We start from the raw sequence: 15311 nt of genomic DNA on the forward strand, positions 1-15311 counted from the left end.
GCCGCCTGTGCCAACGTCTCAACTTTTTGCTCATTGAGATACGTTACTAAACGGTCATTTAGACTATTTTTAAACTCCTCCAGTAACATCAACTCAGACAGAGAATTAAAATCAGCTACATCACAAGCCCTACACCACAGATGAAATGGGGATTCCTTCTCCCGAGCAAACTCCACAAAAGTCCGGCCAGGCAACTTTCTGTGAGTTCGAAATTTCTGCCTGTACGCCTCTGGCACTAACTCGTAGGCTCTAAGTACAGCCGTCTTGATTAAGTCATAAGACAAACTCGCTGAGAGGGAGGGCAGACAAAATTTCCTGGGCTTTTCCTGTGAGCTTACATTGCAGTAAGAGAGCCCAGACCTCTTTAGGCCACTTTAAAGATGTAGCAACTCGCTCAAAAGCATTAAAATAGGAGTCTACCTCCGCCTCACGAAATTGAGGTACAAGAGAAGTCAGTCTACTCACATCGTAAGCCCCCACAGCCGTGAAAGAGGGTTGAGCAGGACTCCCAATTTTAGCAGCTTCAAGCTCCAGCTGCTTCATTTTAATTTCAGCGTCCATCCGGTGGCTGTCAGCCTCTAGCCGGCGGGCCTCAGCCTCCAACTCTAGCCGGCGGGCCTCAGCCTCCAACTCCATCTTCCTGACAGCTAACCTGTGACTATTCTCCTCCTTCTGCGCCTCGAATTGCAACCGTGCCAAACTTAACTTAAGACTGCTCTCCTCAGTACTCCCACTAGGGAAAGGTGAAGCATGTCCGGGCACGGGAGACGTGACACCCGAAAGGGGAGGCTTATCCTATACCCCGTCTTTAACCGGGTCTACCATCTGAGGTACCTCGCCCTCCCGCTCCTCGTCTGAGACTGGAGGGGAAGAAACAAAAGACGCCCCCTCACCGACACTGAGCACCTTATTCCACACCAATATGCGTACCACCTCTTCTCTCAGGTCAGCCTTAGCCAAACTTTTAGCAAGGGCGACCTGAAAATGCGAGGCGATAGCAAATAAGTCTTCCCTCCTACATTGATCCAAACGATCAACTGAGGGATCACTCAGAAACTCCTCCACCCCAAAAGACGACATGCCTACCCAGACACTAGCGCAAACACACACCAAAAACCCACTGACCAAACTACCACCAAAACCCAAACCAACCAACGTGCCCACTGCACACCAACACCTACTGTCTGTTGCCCCCTACCGAGCCCCCATTTATGTTACGTACCCCCGTGGGGAGACGCAACACAAGGCCACAGACAGGGTAGGTGAGGGTGCAGTGACACAAAACGCCAGAGACAAATTGCAAAATAATAATATTTATTTCACAAATAAAGATCAGCAACACAGAGAGCAAAGAGGACCTACCAGTGAGCACCAAATCAAATATCAAAAGGAAACAAAAACCCACCCCCCCCTTTACAGGCGCGGACGCCCCAAAGTACAGGTGGTGGTGCTCACTCTAAAGCTGGTGTCTTTAACAGTAGGTCGCCTACGTGATGCAGAATGTAGACCCAGGGTATCTTCCTGCCCTCAATGTCCCTGTGTGCGAAACAAAAGGTTATCAACAAGAAAAACAATCACCATAAACTGGGTGATGAATTAATACACAAATACATAATACAGGTTATGGGTAACAGAAGAATGTACAACAGGCAGGTTCACACAAGATACAATACTATGACAAATGGCTAAACCACCAGAGCCTTGCCCAGCTCTCACACAATCGGTAGCTCAACAGAGCTGTAACTGGCTCATGTAACAAACATGAGCCCCACAGAGCTTTAACTAGCTCTCTCACAAATACGAGCCCAACAGAGCTTTAACTGGCTCATGTAACAAACATGAGCCCAAACACAAATCAAATGAGAGCCCTATTACAACACCACCAGATACCTCTCTGACCTCCTCCACCGTCACACCCCTACCTCTGACCTCCTCCACCGCCTCACCCCTACATCTCTGACCTCCTCCACCTCCACACCCTACCTCTCTGACCTCCTCCACCTCCACACCCTACCTCTCTGACCTCCTCTATCACCACACCCTACCTCTCTGACCTCCACCGCCACACCCTACCTCTCTGACCTCCCCAACCACCACACCCTACCTCTCTGACCTCCTCCACACCCTACCTCTCTGACCTCCTCCATCACCACACCCTACCTCTCTGACCTCCTCCACCACCACACCCTACCTCTCTGACCACCTACCCATCGCCTCATGTCTGCTGATGCAAACCTACTGACTCCCATCAACACCAAGCTCCGGCTGCAGGTATTTTGCTTCCCTCTGGAATGCCCTCCCCGGCCACATCCAGACTGCCAACACCCTACTGTCCTTTAAAACAGCCCTCAAAACACACCTGCCAACACCCTACTGTCCTTTAAAACAGCCTCAAAACACACCTGCCAACACCCTACTGTCCTTTAAAACAGCCTCAAAACACACCTGCCAACACCCTACTGTCCTTTAAAACAGTGGTTCCCAAAGTCGGGGTCGCGACCCAAAGGTGGGCCGCGAGCAGCCACGGGTGGGCCGCGAGATGATTTAAAAAAAAATTATTAAAAAAAAAAAAAAAAAATTTTTTTTTTTTTTTTTTTTTTTTGTCAGGCCACTGAACTTAGAAGCAGGCCAGGACAGTGTTTCTAGTTGTATTCTAAAATTCTATTCTATTGTATTCTAAAATGTGACTATATGGTTTTATATTAACTTAATAAATAAACAAAAACGAAAAATCTACTTATTTCAACGAACATTTCAAACTAAATAACAGATTATGCACATAAAACGCTGAAAACAACCTAAGCAACAATAGTATTTTAATGAGGCTATTATTATTATCATTATTATTTTGCAACAAGTTAGCCCTCTCATAAATAGCACATATAAATGAATAACTAACTTGAACTAACTTAATAGGATTGAAGTGATATTTGGCTTAAAAAATCGGTCACCTGACAAAAAAAAAAAAAAAAAAAGCCAGACGATGTGCATTGGGCCGCGGCTCTCTGACGCCTTATTTTCTGGGCCCCGGCCTGAAAAGTTTGGGAACCCCTGCTTTAAAACAGCCCTCAAAACACACCTGCCAACACCCTACTGTCCTTTAAAACAGCCTCAAAACACACCTGCCAACACCCTACTGTCCTTTAAAACAGCCCTCAAAACACACCTGCCAACACCCTACTGTCCTTTAAAACAGCCCTCAAAACACACCTGCCAACACCCTACTGTCCTTTAAAACAGCCTCAAAACACACCTGCCAACACCCTACTGTCCTTTAAAACAGCCCTCAAAACACACCTGCCAACACCCTACTGTCCTTTAAAACAGCCCTCAAAACACACCTGCCAACACCCTACTGTCCTTTAAAACAGCCCTCAAAACACACCTGCCAACACCCTACTGTCCTTTAAAACAGCCTCAAAACACACCTGCCAACACCCTACTGTCCTTTAAAACAGCCCTCAAAACACACCTGCCAACACCCTACTGTCCTTTAAAACAGCCCTCAAAACACACCTGCCAACACCCTACTGTCCTTTAAAACAGCCTCAAAACACACCTGCCAACACCCTACTGTCCTTTAAAACAGCCCTCAAAACACACCTGCCAACACCCTACTGTCCTTTAAAACAGCCCTCAAAACACACCTGCCAACACCCTACTGTCCTTTAAAACAGCCTCAAAACACACCTGCCAACACCCTACTGTCCTTTAAAACAGCCTCAAAACCCACCTTTTCACTCTTGCTTTCGACCATTAACCCTTTGTTTGTCTTTTTTTGTCTTTTGTTGCTTACATTGCAAAGTGTCTTTGAGCACTGTAAAAGCGCTATATAAATGTGATGTATTATTATTATTGCTGCAATTTGAACTGACTCAATATATACCCTCACCTCTCTTCCCTCACCCCCCCCCCCCTCTCTACCTCTGCGTCCCTGTCTCTCTCTCTCTCTGTGTGTTTGTGTCTCTCTCTCAGTTGAAGAGTTTGGACCAGTACATATGCAGTCAGATGTACGTTAGCTGGAGGCGGTCGTTGACGGAGAGTCTCCATTCGTCGTACTTCCAGGGTCGGGTGTATTACACCCTCAACGTGCTCAGGCAGGACATAGACAACCCGTAACTATGTTCCTTTTACAACCTTTTCTCTCCGCTGACTTGTACAATTAGAGAGGCCTTTCACAGAATGCTTGGCTCGTTTTTCTTTCTCTTCCAACATGGCTGCCTTTAACCGCTCGTGACCACTTTCAAAATAAAATGCCTAATTTCTGTGCAGTGGGTAAGCATGATATTACTGTTCCTGTGAGACTTGATTACAAGATAACACTAATAAGACACATAATTATAAAAGTGTTTCACATTCTGTGAAAGACCTCTATTCATAGTATTCCATTACAGCATGTGATTGTAATCAAATTAATTAATTAAATGATCATCATTAAATGACAGCCGTGGGCAATCAGCTGTGTTGGTGGCTGGAGTATTTCTCCCACATACGCAAAATACAAAACCTTACTTTTGGGTTCATAAAATTTATAATGTCTTAACACAGTGTTTCTCAAAGTGGGGGGCGCGCCTTTGGATTCCAGAAAATTATCACTAAAGTGCTATCTGTTGCAGCTGCACTGTTCTCCATGAAAATACCATTTCTCAAAATCTGAAAATCATTATTTAATGAAACACAGAAAAGGATCACCAAGTTACTCTGGATAAAAAAAAACTTTACAGACAACATTGAGACAAAGCTTCCTGACACATCTCCATCCAAACTCTTGGAAGAACTCTTTGAAATCTCATCTGATACCACCTGGAGAGCTAGTTTCAGAGTGTGGTGCTGAGTACCAAGTATCTCATCTCATGGCCCACCAAGTATCTCATGATGCAGCAGTTAAGGTGTTGATACCATTCAGCACCACATACAGTATCTGTGTTAAGCTGGCTTTTCATCCATGACAGCTCTGAAAACAAAATATAGGGCCAATTTGAAAGGTCACGATATTGGTGTTATTTCAATAAATTTAAACATGGCCCATTTCATGACTATTTTGTTGGGGGGGGGGGGGCAAAATATTTTGGTCCGCCAAAGGGGGGCCTGACAGAAAAAGTTTGAGAAGCACTGTCTTAACAGTCAAATTACATTATATTGAAATCTAAAATGTTATAAGACCATTTCAGTGTGATTACACAAGATCCTATACTACAGTAAAACACTATTTACTCACTCGGTGCCAGTAATTTACACGTGTTTGTTTTTCCAGTGACCAGCGAATCAGTCAGGATGCAGAGCGGCTGTGTAAACAGATGAGTGTCATGGCCAGCAGGCTGATCGTGTCACCTTTCACCCTCACTTACTACACCTACCAGTGCTACCACAGGTACAGAGACTGTAGTTTGATGATCACTGTTCACAATAAGATGTACAGCTCAGTGCCCTTGAGATGCACCTAATAACACCCAGGATATGATGTAATTCATCCCTCGCGCCATATACCAGAGTGAGAACATCTGTAGGGCCCAGTCCGGTGTAAATTACCTTGTGCTGTTAGGAAGAGCAGGTGCTGAAGTGCAGAGAACGGGCATGTCACTGGACACAGCATCATAGATATTTTAATTTGATTATACATATAATAATATCATTTGACTTGGTTAGGTGTGGTCTCTAGCTCCACCTGGTGGAGATAAAGGAATTGAAACCGATCACATTATACTGTGTACCGCTGAAGAGGCGGAGAGACCACCACACTGTCCTCCACTTTGGAAATGAATGAATAAGCTATAAAAATTATTGAACATGCAAAGAGATCGATGGTATGATCGGTGATCAATCATGTCTAACCAGAACTGTCAACACTGAGGTGTATAGCTGTCAACCCTACCGGTTTTTCCGGTATTCTCCTGTTTTTTCAACCCTCTTCATGCGCTGTTCACGGCTCACGGATTGGTACGTATTTTGTACTTATTATTTTTTACAAAATGGCTGCAATTCTCCTCCGTGACGACAGGTGGCAGCAGTGTAGATTAGACCGTTATCACAGGAAGTCAGACCGGTGCGACCCGAAGAAGAATAACAGCGACGCGACCGGATAAAGCTCAGAGCTCAGGGGAGAGAGTAGACTGATGCACCGAGGCGGACCGAGGGTGTCAAATCAACTTAGCCAGTGTCTCTTGATTGCCCACTCTGTGGCTTTTGTCTCTGGAACAAAAGGTTTGCAAATCTTCTGTGGATAAAACAATACAAAGTTACTGTATGTGTCTGCAGGAATGTGTAAATGTGTTGGTTGGTGAACAGCCGTTTGCTCTGCGCCTCCACTGTCCCCTCCTGCCATTCCTCCACGGAGAGCATGCCTTCACTGACGCCCAATTTCCTGAATGCGATTTATACATATAAATTGATCCGTTTTAAAAGTTGTCGTGAATTGTCATGGTATGACAAATACAGTTACTGGTAACTTGCAGGTTTTAATTCATTCATTCATTCATTCATTCATTCATCACGTATTTTCAAATCCCAATGTTGACAGCTATGGTGTATGTAGGTGTGTGTGTGGATATGGTGCGTCTGTCTATGTCTGGGTCTCTTAATATATCATGATGTGCTCTGTCCTTGTGTCCATGACTGTATTGTGACCTGTATCCCTACTATGTCTATGTGCTTTTGTTGTGTTTTTATTCTAATGTTATTCATCTTGATTTTATTCTGTTTTTATTGCTAACCCTTTTTTTACACAGGATTTTAGCCTGTACCTTCTGGCAGGGGGACTGCCAATGGAAATTTGCCTTTTGGCTCAAATTGGGTGCATTTACATTTGTAAAATGTTTTATTAATGTACACTGTCCCCCTTGAACAAATAAAGTAAACCTAAACCTAAAGTGACACTTTCTGGAACAGTTTTTTTGGTGTTTGATGTCGGCTTGAAGCTTCATCTAATGTGAAGTCTTTGTAGGAAATGAAAGTGGATGATATAGATGAACTTGTCTCTCCCCGGCAGCACTGGCTGGCTTGGTCCCGTTAGTATCTTTGTCTACTTTGTGATCGGGACCATCGCCAACAAGATGCTCATGGGACCCATCGTGACGACACTGTATGAACAGGAGAAACTGGAGGGGGACTTCAGGTAAATACTACTTTCACGCAACTGCCGAGAACTAGGGAGCGTAACGATACACACATTTTCAGATTCGATTCCGATTATCGATTCTTTATGCCTTAAAAGGAACACTCCAACATTTTGGGAAATTAGCTTATTTCCCATCTACCCTGGAGTTAGACAAAAAGATACATACCCTTTTCTTCTCTGTGCATGCAGTAGGAGTAGGAAGACGTTGGGAACTAGGCTAATGGAGGAACCTACTTCCAGTGACTGACGCTAAGCTAGGCTAACGGTGCGTGTCTTCCTACTCCTACTGCATGCACAGAGAAGAAAAAAGGTATGTATCTTCTTGTCTAACTCCAGGGTAGATGGCAAATAAGCTAATTTCCCAAAATGTTATTAAAGAGACATTTTCAAGGCCATTTCACTTTGGTTAATGATTGGAGGAGGAGCTTTAGACTTCAAATATTCAGTATTTCACAAGAAAGAAGCATCTATCAAAGTCTATGATGTACTGTAGTAATCAATTGACTCCACCCCTCCTATCAGCTGACGTTCATTCACGTCTAAAGCCAATTGCAATCATCTTACCTTCCTCTCGTCTTCCAATCGGATTCCTCCTCCCGTCTTCCAATCGGATTCCTCCTCCCGTCTTTTACAGTGTTTTGACAGCGGTCGAACACTTCAGCCGCCATATCCCAGCCCAACACCACCCCCTTCTCCTCCTCAAATTCTTAGGTTTAGCTACTCCTGAAATAGCTGAAAAAAGGGGGTTGCCACAGGCACCTGGGTCCATGACCACGGCTGGTGCCACTTTCAGAGTTGGTATATATGACAATAAACGGAATAAAGTGGAAGCGGATATGGACCAGCTAGCTTAGCTGTTGGCCAACAACACCTCACCCGGAGTTTTAAGCTAGGCTAGTGGTCCGTATCCACTTCCATTCATTTGTGCTAAACTAGGCTTGCAGCCAGATAGCTTTCTAGTTTCTACTGAATGCACAAGAGAGGAAATTGGTATCTTATCTTCTTGTCTGACTCTGGAGAAGATGGTTTTCCATAATGTTGGCGTGCTCCTTTGATTGATAGTGATTTTCATGCCTGAAAATGATGTTGTTCTTTTGTTTCCAGGTTCAAACACATGCAGATCAGAGTCAACGCAGAGTCTGCAGCGTTTTTCAGGTCAGACTCACAGCATATCGTTTTTATAATAGATAGTTTACAGACACACACTCTGAATATAGTTTTCCTAATAGATCGTTTACAGACACACTCTGAATATAGTTTTCCTAATAGATCGTTTACAGACACACACTCTGAATATAGTTTTCCTAATAGATCGTTTACAGACACACACTCTGAATATAGTTTTCCTAATAGATCATTTACAGACACACACACTGAATATAGTTTTTCTAATAGGTTGTTTACAGACACACACTGAATATAGTTTTTCTAATAGGTTGTTTACAGACACACATAATATAGTTTTTCCAATAGGTTGTTTACAAACACATACTCAAAATATAGTTTTTCTAATAGGTTGTTTACAGACACACTGAATAGGTTTTCTAATAGGTTGTTTACAGACACACACAGAATATGTTTTTTTTCGAGTATGACGTTTACACACACACACACACACACACACACACACACACACACACAGAATATATGTTTACTATGTTTACAGTCACACCCTCTGAATATAGTTTTTCCAATAGGTGGTTTACAGGTGATTAGGTTGCTGCCCAAATATACTGGTGTCATGTATAACTGTTCTGTTCTCTCCTCATACATGTAACATGTGTGTGTGTGTGTGTGTGTGTGTGTGTTGTGTGCAGGGCTGGTAAGGTGGAGCACATGAGGACCGACAGGAGGTTACAGAGTCTACTGTTTACTCAGAAGAGCCTGATGAACAAGGAGCTCTGGCTTTATAGTAAGACTCACTCACTCACTCACTCACTCACTCACTCACTCACTCACTCACTCACTCACTCACTCACTCACACTCTCCATCTGTCGTTAGGTGTTTCTGTGCTACAAACAACAGGGTTCGCACAAGGTCCTTGAAGTGCTTGAATTTTTACGGGGAAAAAAAGTCAAGGCCTGGAATTCCTTGAAAACAGCCCATTTTTAACCCTTTCTCCGCCGATGACGTTTTAAGACGTCATTCCTCGCCATGCTTAATCTGCCAATGACGTTTTACAGCGTCTTTGAGATCAATATTTCAAATTTCTGTCATGGTATTCATATTTCACCCACGGATCCTTGACTGGTGCTGTAGGACTCCGCTCAACTCTCCAGCGCTTCAATACCGCCACCTGGTGGCCAATCGGCGAGTTGCCAAACCGGAAGTGGGGCCGGAAGTGCTTGGTGTCACCCCTATTCCGTCCGCCACTCGCTATCGCTTGCGGGACTCCATCTGGACACACTGGATAATCGATCCGTTGCCATAACTCGATAAACAACATTATTTGGACGTATATAGTATTATACAACCCGGAAATGGTTCACCTAGATCAACATCCTATAATAGCGATCTTTTTGCTCCAGTATCATCCCCCATCGCTACGAGGAAGCTGCGGTGAGTTTCAGCATTTTTGATTATTATTATCCATACAAACTGCTATGATCAATATATCACCCATACTACATGAAACATTTAACGTCAGTCATTGCATTATAAACGACCCCCCCCCCCCTCCGGTCACCAGCAGATGATGAGTCATGACGTTTAGGACCTTGTACAATTGAAAATTTTAATCTGGCGTCAATCGCTATCAAACTGCATTTGATGATCTAATATATGCATAAATGGCTATAACTCACGTTCTATGAAATACTGCAGAAAACGATAAAAACATATTTATACTCTAGACCATATTTTTGTATGAATGTGTGAATGAAAAAGAAAAACGTTCCTACACCCTGAACGATAGCTAATCGATGTTGAATGGGCCATAGTAATGTCAATTTAGCAATACAATTTAAAAAGTTATAGCCCTGCAAAGTAGGTGAACATCTCCATAGACAAATGGAGCTGGCAGACTGGCTACAAGGATGGATATAAGCGTGGCAGAGAAAGGGTTAACAAGGTGCTTAAAAGTTCCTTGAAATTCAAATCAACCATTCACATTGAAAGTTTTGTTCATCCATGATAAAATGGTTCTGAATCAAGATTTTTTATTTATTTTTTTAATCTAAAGTGTAACTAATTGTTGGAACCCATAACCCATTTATCCTTTTAAATGCCCCTTTAAAATGAAAAATAGTGCTTGGGAAAGTACTTGAAAGTCCTTGATTTTCATTGTGCAATGTCTGTGGGAACCCTGTACAAACAAGCCAGATGTATTTGACTAAACTCTTTGGATATATTCACTTCCTCTCTCCTCTCCTCCTTGCTCCCCTTATCACTCCTCTCCACAATCCTCTCTTTCTCTCCCCTTTTCCTCATTATCTCCTCTCTCCTTTCCTCTCCTTGTATCTCTCCTCTCTTCTCCTCATATCTCTCCTCTCCCGTCTCTCTCCTCTCCTCTCCCTACCTCTCCTCTCTTCTCTTCTCTTCTCTTCTCTTCTCTTCTCTTCTCTTCTCTTCTCTTCTCTTCTCTTCTCTTCTCTTCTCTTCTCTTCTCTTCTCCTCTCTTCTCCTAGTTGGAGTGAACACCTTTGACTACCTGGGTGGTTTTCTCAGCTACATCATCATTGCCATCCCGATCTTCACTGGTATCTATGACGGTCTCAGCCCTGGCGAGCTCAGTGCTCTCATCAGTAGGGTAGGCATTCAGCTTCATGGGTTTTGTAGTTTTTTCTGTAGCTTTTAGAATGTTTAGTTCTTGAAAATCTAACCCTAACTAACCTTACTGTCATGCACCTGTCCTAATAAACGAACCTACACTGTAGCACTCAACACTTTGATGAACATTGTTACTCAGCTGATAGAGTTGTACCCTTCCTGATGACTTGTCGTACAGAACTTGTAAGTCGTTTTGGATAAAAGCGTCAGCTAAATTACTAAATTTAAATGTAAATGAATGCATCTACCTAGGAATGGGGTCAGTGTTCTATAAGGCTCACAGCCTGTCCCAATGCTGCTTATTCTACGCAGTAAAACCCCCTCATAGAAAACTGGTTTACTTCCTGTCCACAACCACATTGTAATTGACCTTGATCTGAAACCCTGCCCTCTCTTCTTGACCCTCCAATCACAACTGTCACTCTGTCCAAGGGAAGATAGGGTTGAGATGGGTCAATTCGAATAGGGCTCTAAAGGGGATGGAGAAAAAGGAAGGGTTGTGGTTTTTCCTCCCACGATGGTCATGAGACAGGGTTCGCACAAGGTCATTGAAGTGCTTGATTGTTTTACAAAAAGAAGTCGAGGCAATTTTTTTAACAAGGTGCTTAAAAAGTCCATGAAATTCAAATCAACCATCAAGCATTGAATGTTTTGTTCATCCATGACCATGATCAAATTGTTCTGAATCAAAAATCTATTTTTTTGTTCTGTTATAATCAATTCAGACGAGTCGCTGTCTCGTGCGCTCCAACTGCTTTTCCTCATTTCTTCGCGCGTGATGCTCTAGCTTGCTGGCAAGCAGGCCAAGAAGATGGTTAAATTTTTTATTTTTTATTTGTATTGTATCCTTCGAGTGACATCATTGACAATGAAAAATAGTGCTTGGAAAAGTACTTAAAAGTCCTTGAATTTCATTTTGCAATGTCTGTGGGAACCCTGATGAGAATAATTCCAAACCATCACTTTTTTTAACCCAACGATCCGCCAGTCAACAACACACACAGTCGATGGGAAATGGTCATTATACGTATGGTGGCTTGCCCGTGCGCCTGTAGCTGTTCCGCAACCGTTGCTATTTCCGGGGTAGGCCTGATTGGCCCCGACAGGCACGTGACCCGCCGCGGCCACGCCCCGCGGCAGCCCCAGCGGCAAGCGCGCTACTCCTGGAGTTCGCTTCGCCTTTCACATCGCTGCCGTTGGCGAAAGCAGGATGAGAGGCGAGAGCGTAGATTTAGCTGTGTATCATTTAATCATTTAACATTTGAAAGGCATACATTGTTGTCATACAGAAGTACAGAATACTTTTATCCAAAATGCTTCTTACTGTTACACTGTTAGAGACTGTGCTAGACAAATGAATGACTAATTCGGTCAGAAATAACGTAACTAATAACGTTAGTAAGCACTGCTTATATGCTTATTATGTCTGCGGGGTACAGTAAACGTTTCTCCCGGTACATTCTGAAGAGCACACCGCTGTATGTTGGAGAACCAGCGGTCTTCCGAAGTTCCGCTCCTCCTCACTCGTGTGAGACTAAAGCCGTGCACAGCTCAGCCCTGTGAGATGCAGCAGGAAGGAGCTGGGAGTCCTTCCAATCGGAATATGTTGTTTCTTTACACATATGTTGGATTATGAATATGTCTTTATAGCTACAAATGAATGACTAATTCGGTCAGAAAGCAGTAACACAACAGTTGCAATGTTGTGTTACTGCTGTTCTCGGCATAAGCCCCAATAAGACCGTCACCAGAGCTCAGCGATGCCGCTCGCGTGAGCATATTCTCCCCGCTATTTTATTTCATACAACAATGTATGCCTTTCAAATGTTAAATGATAAATGATTGCATGACTGCCGACTGCAGCGCGACGCTGTACATATGTCTCTATACTATTTTATTTCATACAACAATGTATGCCTTTCAAATGTTAAATGATAAATGATTGCATGACTGCCGACTGCGGCGCGACGCTGTACATATGTCTCTATACTATTTTATTTCATACAACAATGTATGCCTTTCAAATGTTAAATGATAAATGATTGCATGACTGCCGACTGCGGCGCGATTATTATGACTGATGACTGCGATGTGAAAGGCGCCGCAAACTCTTTCCTAATGCTGCGGGCGGCGTTGAAGGCGGAAAGCGCCTGTGAACCACAGCAGCCTCGTTGCCGCGTCCTGAGGCTGCCGCGGGGCGTGGCCGCGGCGGGTCACGTGCCTGTCGGGGCCAATCAGGCCTCCCCCGGAAATAGCAACGGTTGCGGAACAGCTACAGGCTGCCCGTGCTGTTCCATTAAAATGTCAACCGTTACTGCATTTGGCCACTGGGTGGCAGCAACGACTTCTATTTTGACAAGACAGTCCATCTGTTACATTGTATGTCAAGGCTGTCTCTCTGCCATGGGAGATCATGCAGGGTATACAGTATCTCCAACCTCAGTGACTGTATGACAATTACAGTAACTTTACAACTGCCTGATTTAGCCCTTCATAAGTATCATCATGACAAACTATTAAAGGGACATTTCACCTAAATACGCAGGAATGCTATTTTGATTAATTGAAATAGATCATTCCTCTGATTCCTTTGGTCTTTAGATTTAAATTATTTTTTTTAGAGTTTTTTTATTACAGTTCCTAAGAAATATACAGTATAGTTGTAACAAAACACAAGATGCTTGTGCCCTAATTCTAAAGATAAGCACTCAATAAAGAAACCCACTAGGCAGTGAGAGCCAGCACATCACCAGGGTTATCAAGGGGGGACGCGTGAACACTTTCGGCAACCAACATGCACTTCCGCATTTCTATGATTGGCCGAGCGCCTTCCGCGTTTCTCTGATTGGCCGAGCGCTAAGCTCCAAGAGAGAGGAGAGAGGCTGAGAACCCGCAGTTCTTGCCCGACTGATGGGAGCCGAATCCCGGAATCCGAATTTTCTGATGAATACCCCCAAAACATGGAGGTCCCAAACGCAATTTATACAAATGGAAGTATTGATTGCGCCGTAACGAATCATTAAAAAAAGATACCGTTAACTGGAATATGTTGTGCCTTTACACATATGTTGGATTATGTAATTGGTTTGTCATGACAAACAAATAAAAAAATCTCGATTTACCCGGTGGCTACAACAACACACAGTGACTACATGCATAATCGCGATTTTTTTATTTGTTTGTCATGACAAACCAATTACATAATCCAACATATGTGTAAAGGCACAACATATTCCAGTTAACGGTATCTTTTTTTAATGATTCGTTACGGCACAATCAATACTTCCATTTGTATAACTTGTGTTCGGGACCTCCATGTTTTGGGGGTATTCATCAGAAAAATCGGATCCGGGATTCGGCTCCCATCAGTCGGGCAAGAACTGCGGGTTTTCAGCCTCTCTCCTCTCTCCTGGAGCTTAAGGGGGAGCTTAGTATTCCTGCCTCTGAGGAGCGCGTTGCGGCTCATGCGCGCGCTCGGCCAATTAGAGAAACGCGGAAGTGCATGTTGGTTGCCGAAAGTGTTCACGCAGGGGGGACCTCCCTTCACTGGTGGTGTTTTGTCAAGTCAGGCCCACGACACCTTGGGAAGGCTCAACAGTTAGTTCCAGAACCACCCCGCTCCATGCTAGTGGTCATTTTCCATGACACCCATATGCAGAACGTCCTTGTGTTATCCTGTCCTTACAGTATGTAGAAAACAGAGTTATTCCTGATAACAATATCACACATGAAATGGCAAGAACCGAGAAGAAAAGGAATACTCTTACCTAGGGATGTCCGATATTATCGGCCTACCGATATTATCGGCCGATATTGGCATTAAAATGTGATATCGGAAAATATCGGTATCGGTTTTCCAATAAAAAAAAATATATATATATATATTATTTTTACATTTCTATAACCTTTATTTACCCAGGCAAGCAAGTAAGAACAAATTCTGATTTTATTTATTGTCAAAAGTATGCATAATGTTATGTTAATTCCACAACAAGACATATGTAATGTTAATTACCTGAAATTATTCAGTTTTGGGCGGGGGGGGGGGGGGGGCTGCATATATCGGTATCGGTTGATATCGGTATCGGAAATTAAGAGTTGGACAATATCGGTATCGGTAAAAAAGCCAACATCGAGCATCCCTACTCTTACCCTTTGTTTACTTTGGCCCCCCAGCTGACATAATTTCTCCTCAACCAAATCCACTGACTGAATTCAATGCTTCTTCTGGCATCTCATTTTAAAGCCTTTTCGCAAAAACTCCACCCAGGAATCCCCAACTCTCCCAATTAAAGTTGATTGTGCCATAAACCTACATCCAACTTCTACTATATTCACTGTATGAAGTATATACAATAAATACATTTCAATAAAACTTGAAAACTATATTTTACTGATGTGACATTATCCTTCCATAAAATGTAGTTA

General features: G+C 43.3%; 1 protein-coding gene across 1 annotated transcript in view; it reads left to right on the forward strand.

Moving 5' to 3' along the window:
* Positions 1–15311, forward strand: part of abcd4 (ATP-binding cassette, sub-family D (ALD), member 4) — a 47126-nt gene that overhangs the window by 12097 nt on the left and 19718 nt on the right. The window contains exons 4-9 of the mRNA XM_084314576.1: positions 3976–4115; positions 5255–5371; positions 6986–7111; positions 8219–8269; positions 8932–9026; positions 10742–10863. Coding sequence (XP_084170702.1) covers positions 3976–4115; positions 5255–5371; positions 6986–7111; positions 8219–8269; positions 8932–9026; positions 10742–10863 — 651 coding nt within the window. The remainder of the gene's footprint in view (positions 1–3975; positions 4116–5254; positions 5372–6985; positions 7112–8218; positions 8270–8931; positions 9027–10741; positions 10864–15311) is intronic.

This window comes from Notolepis coatsorum (assembly GCF_963971535.1).
Source record: "Notolepis coatsorum genome assembly, chromosome: 5".
NCBI classification, from domain to species: Eukaryota; Metazoa; Chordata; class Actinopteri; order Aulopiformes; family Paralepididae; genus Notolepis; species Notolepis coatsorum.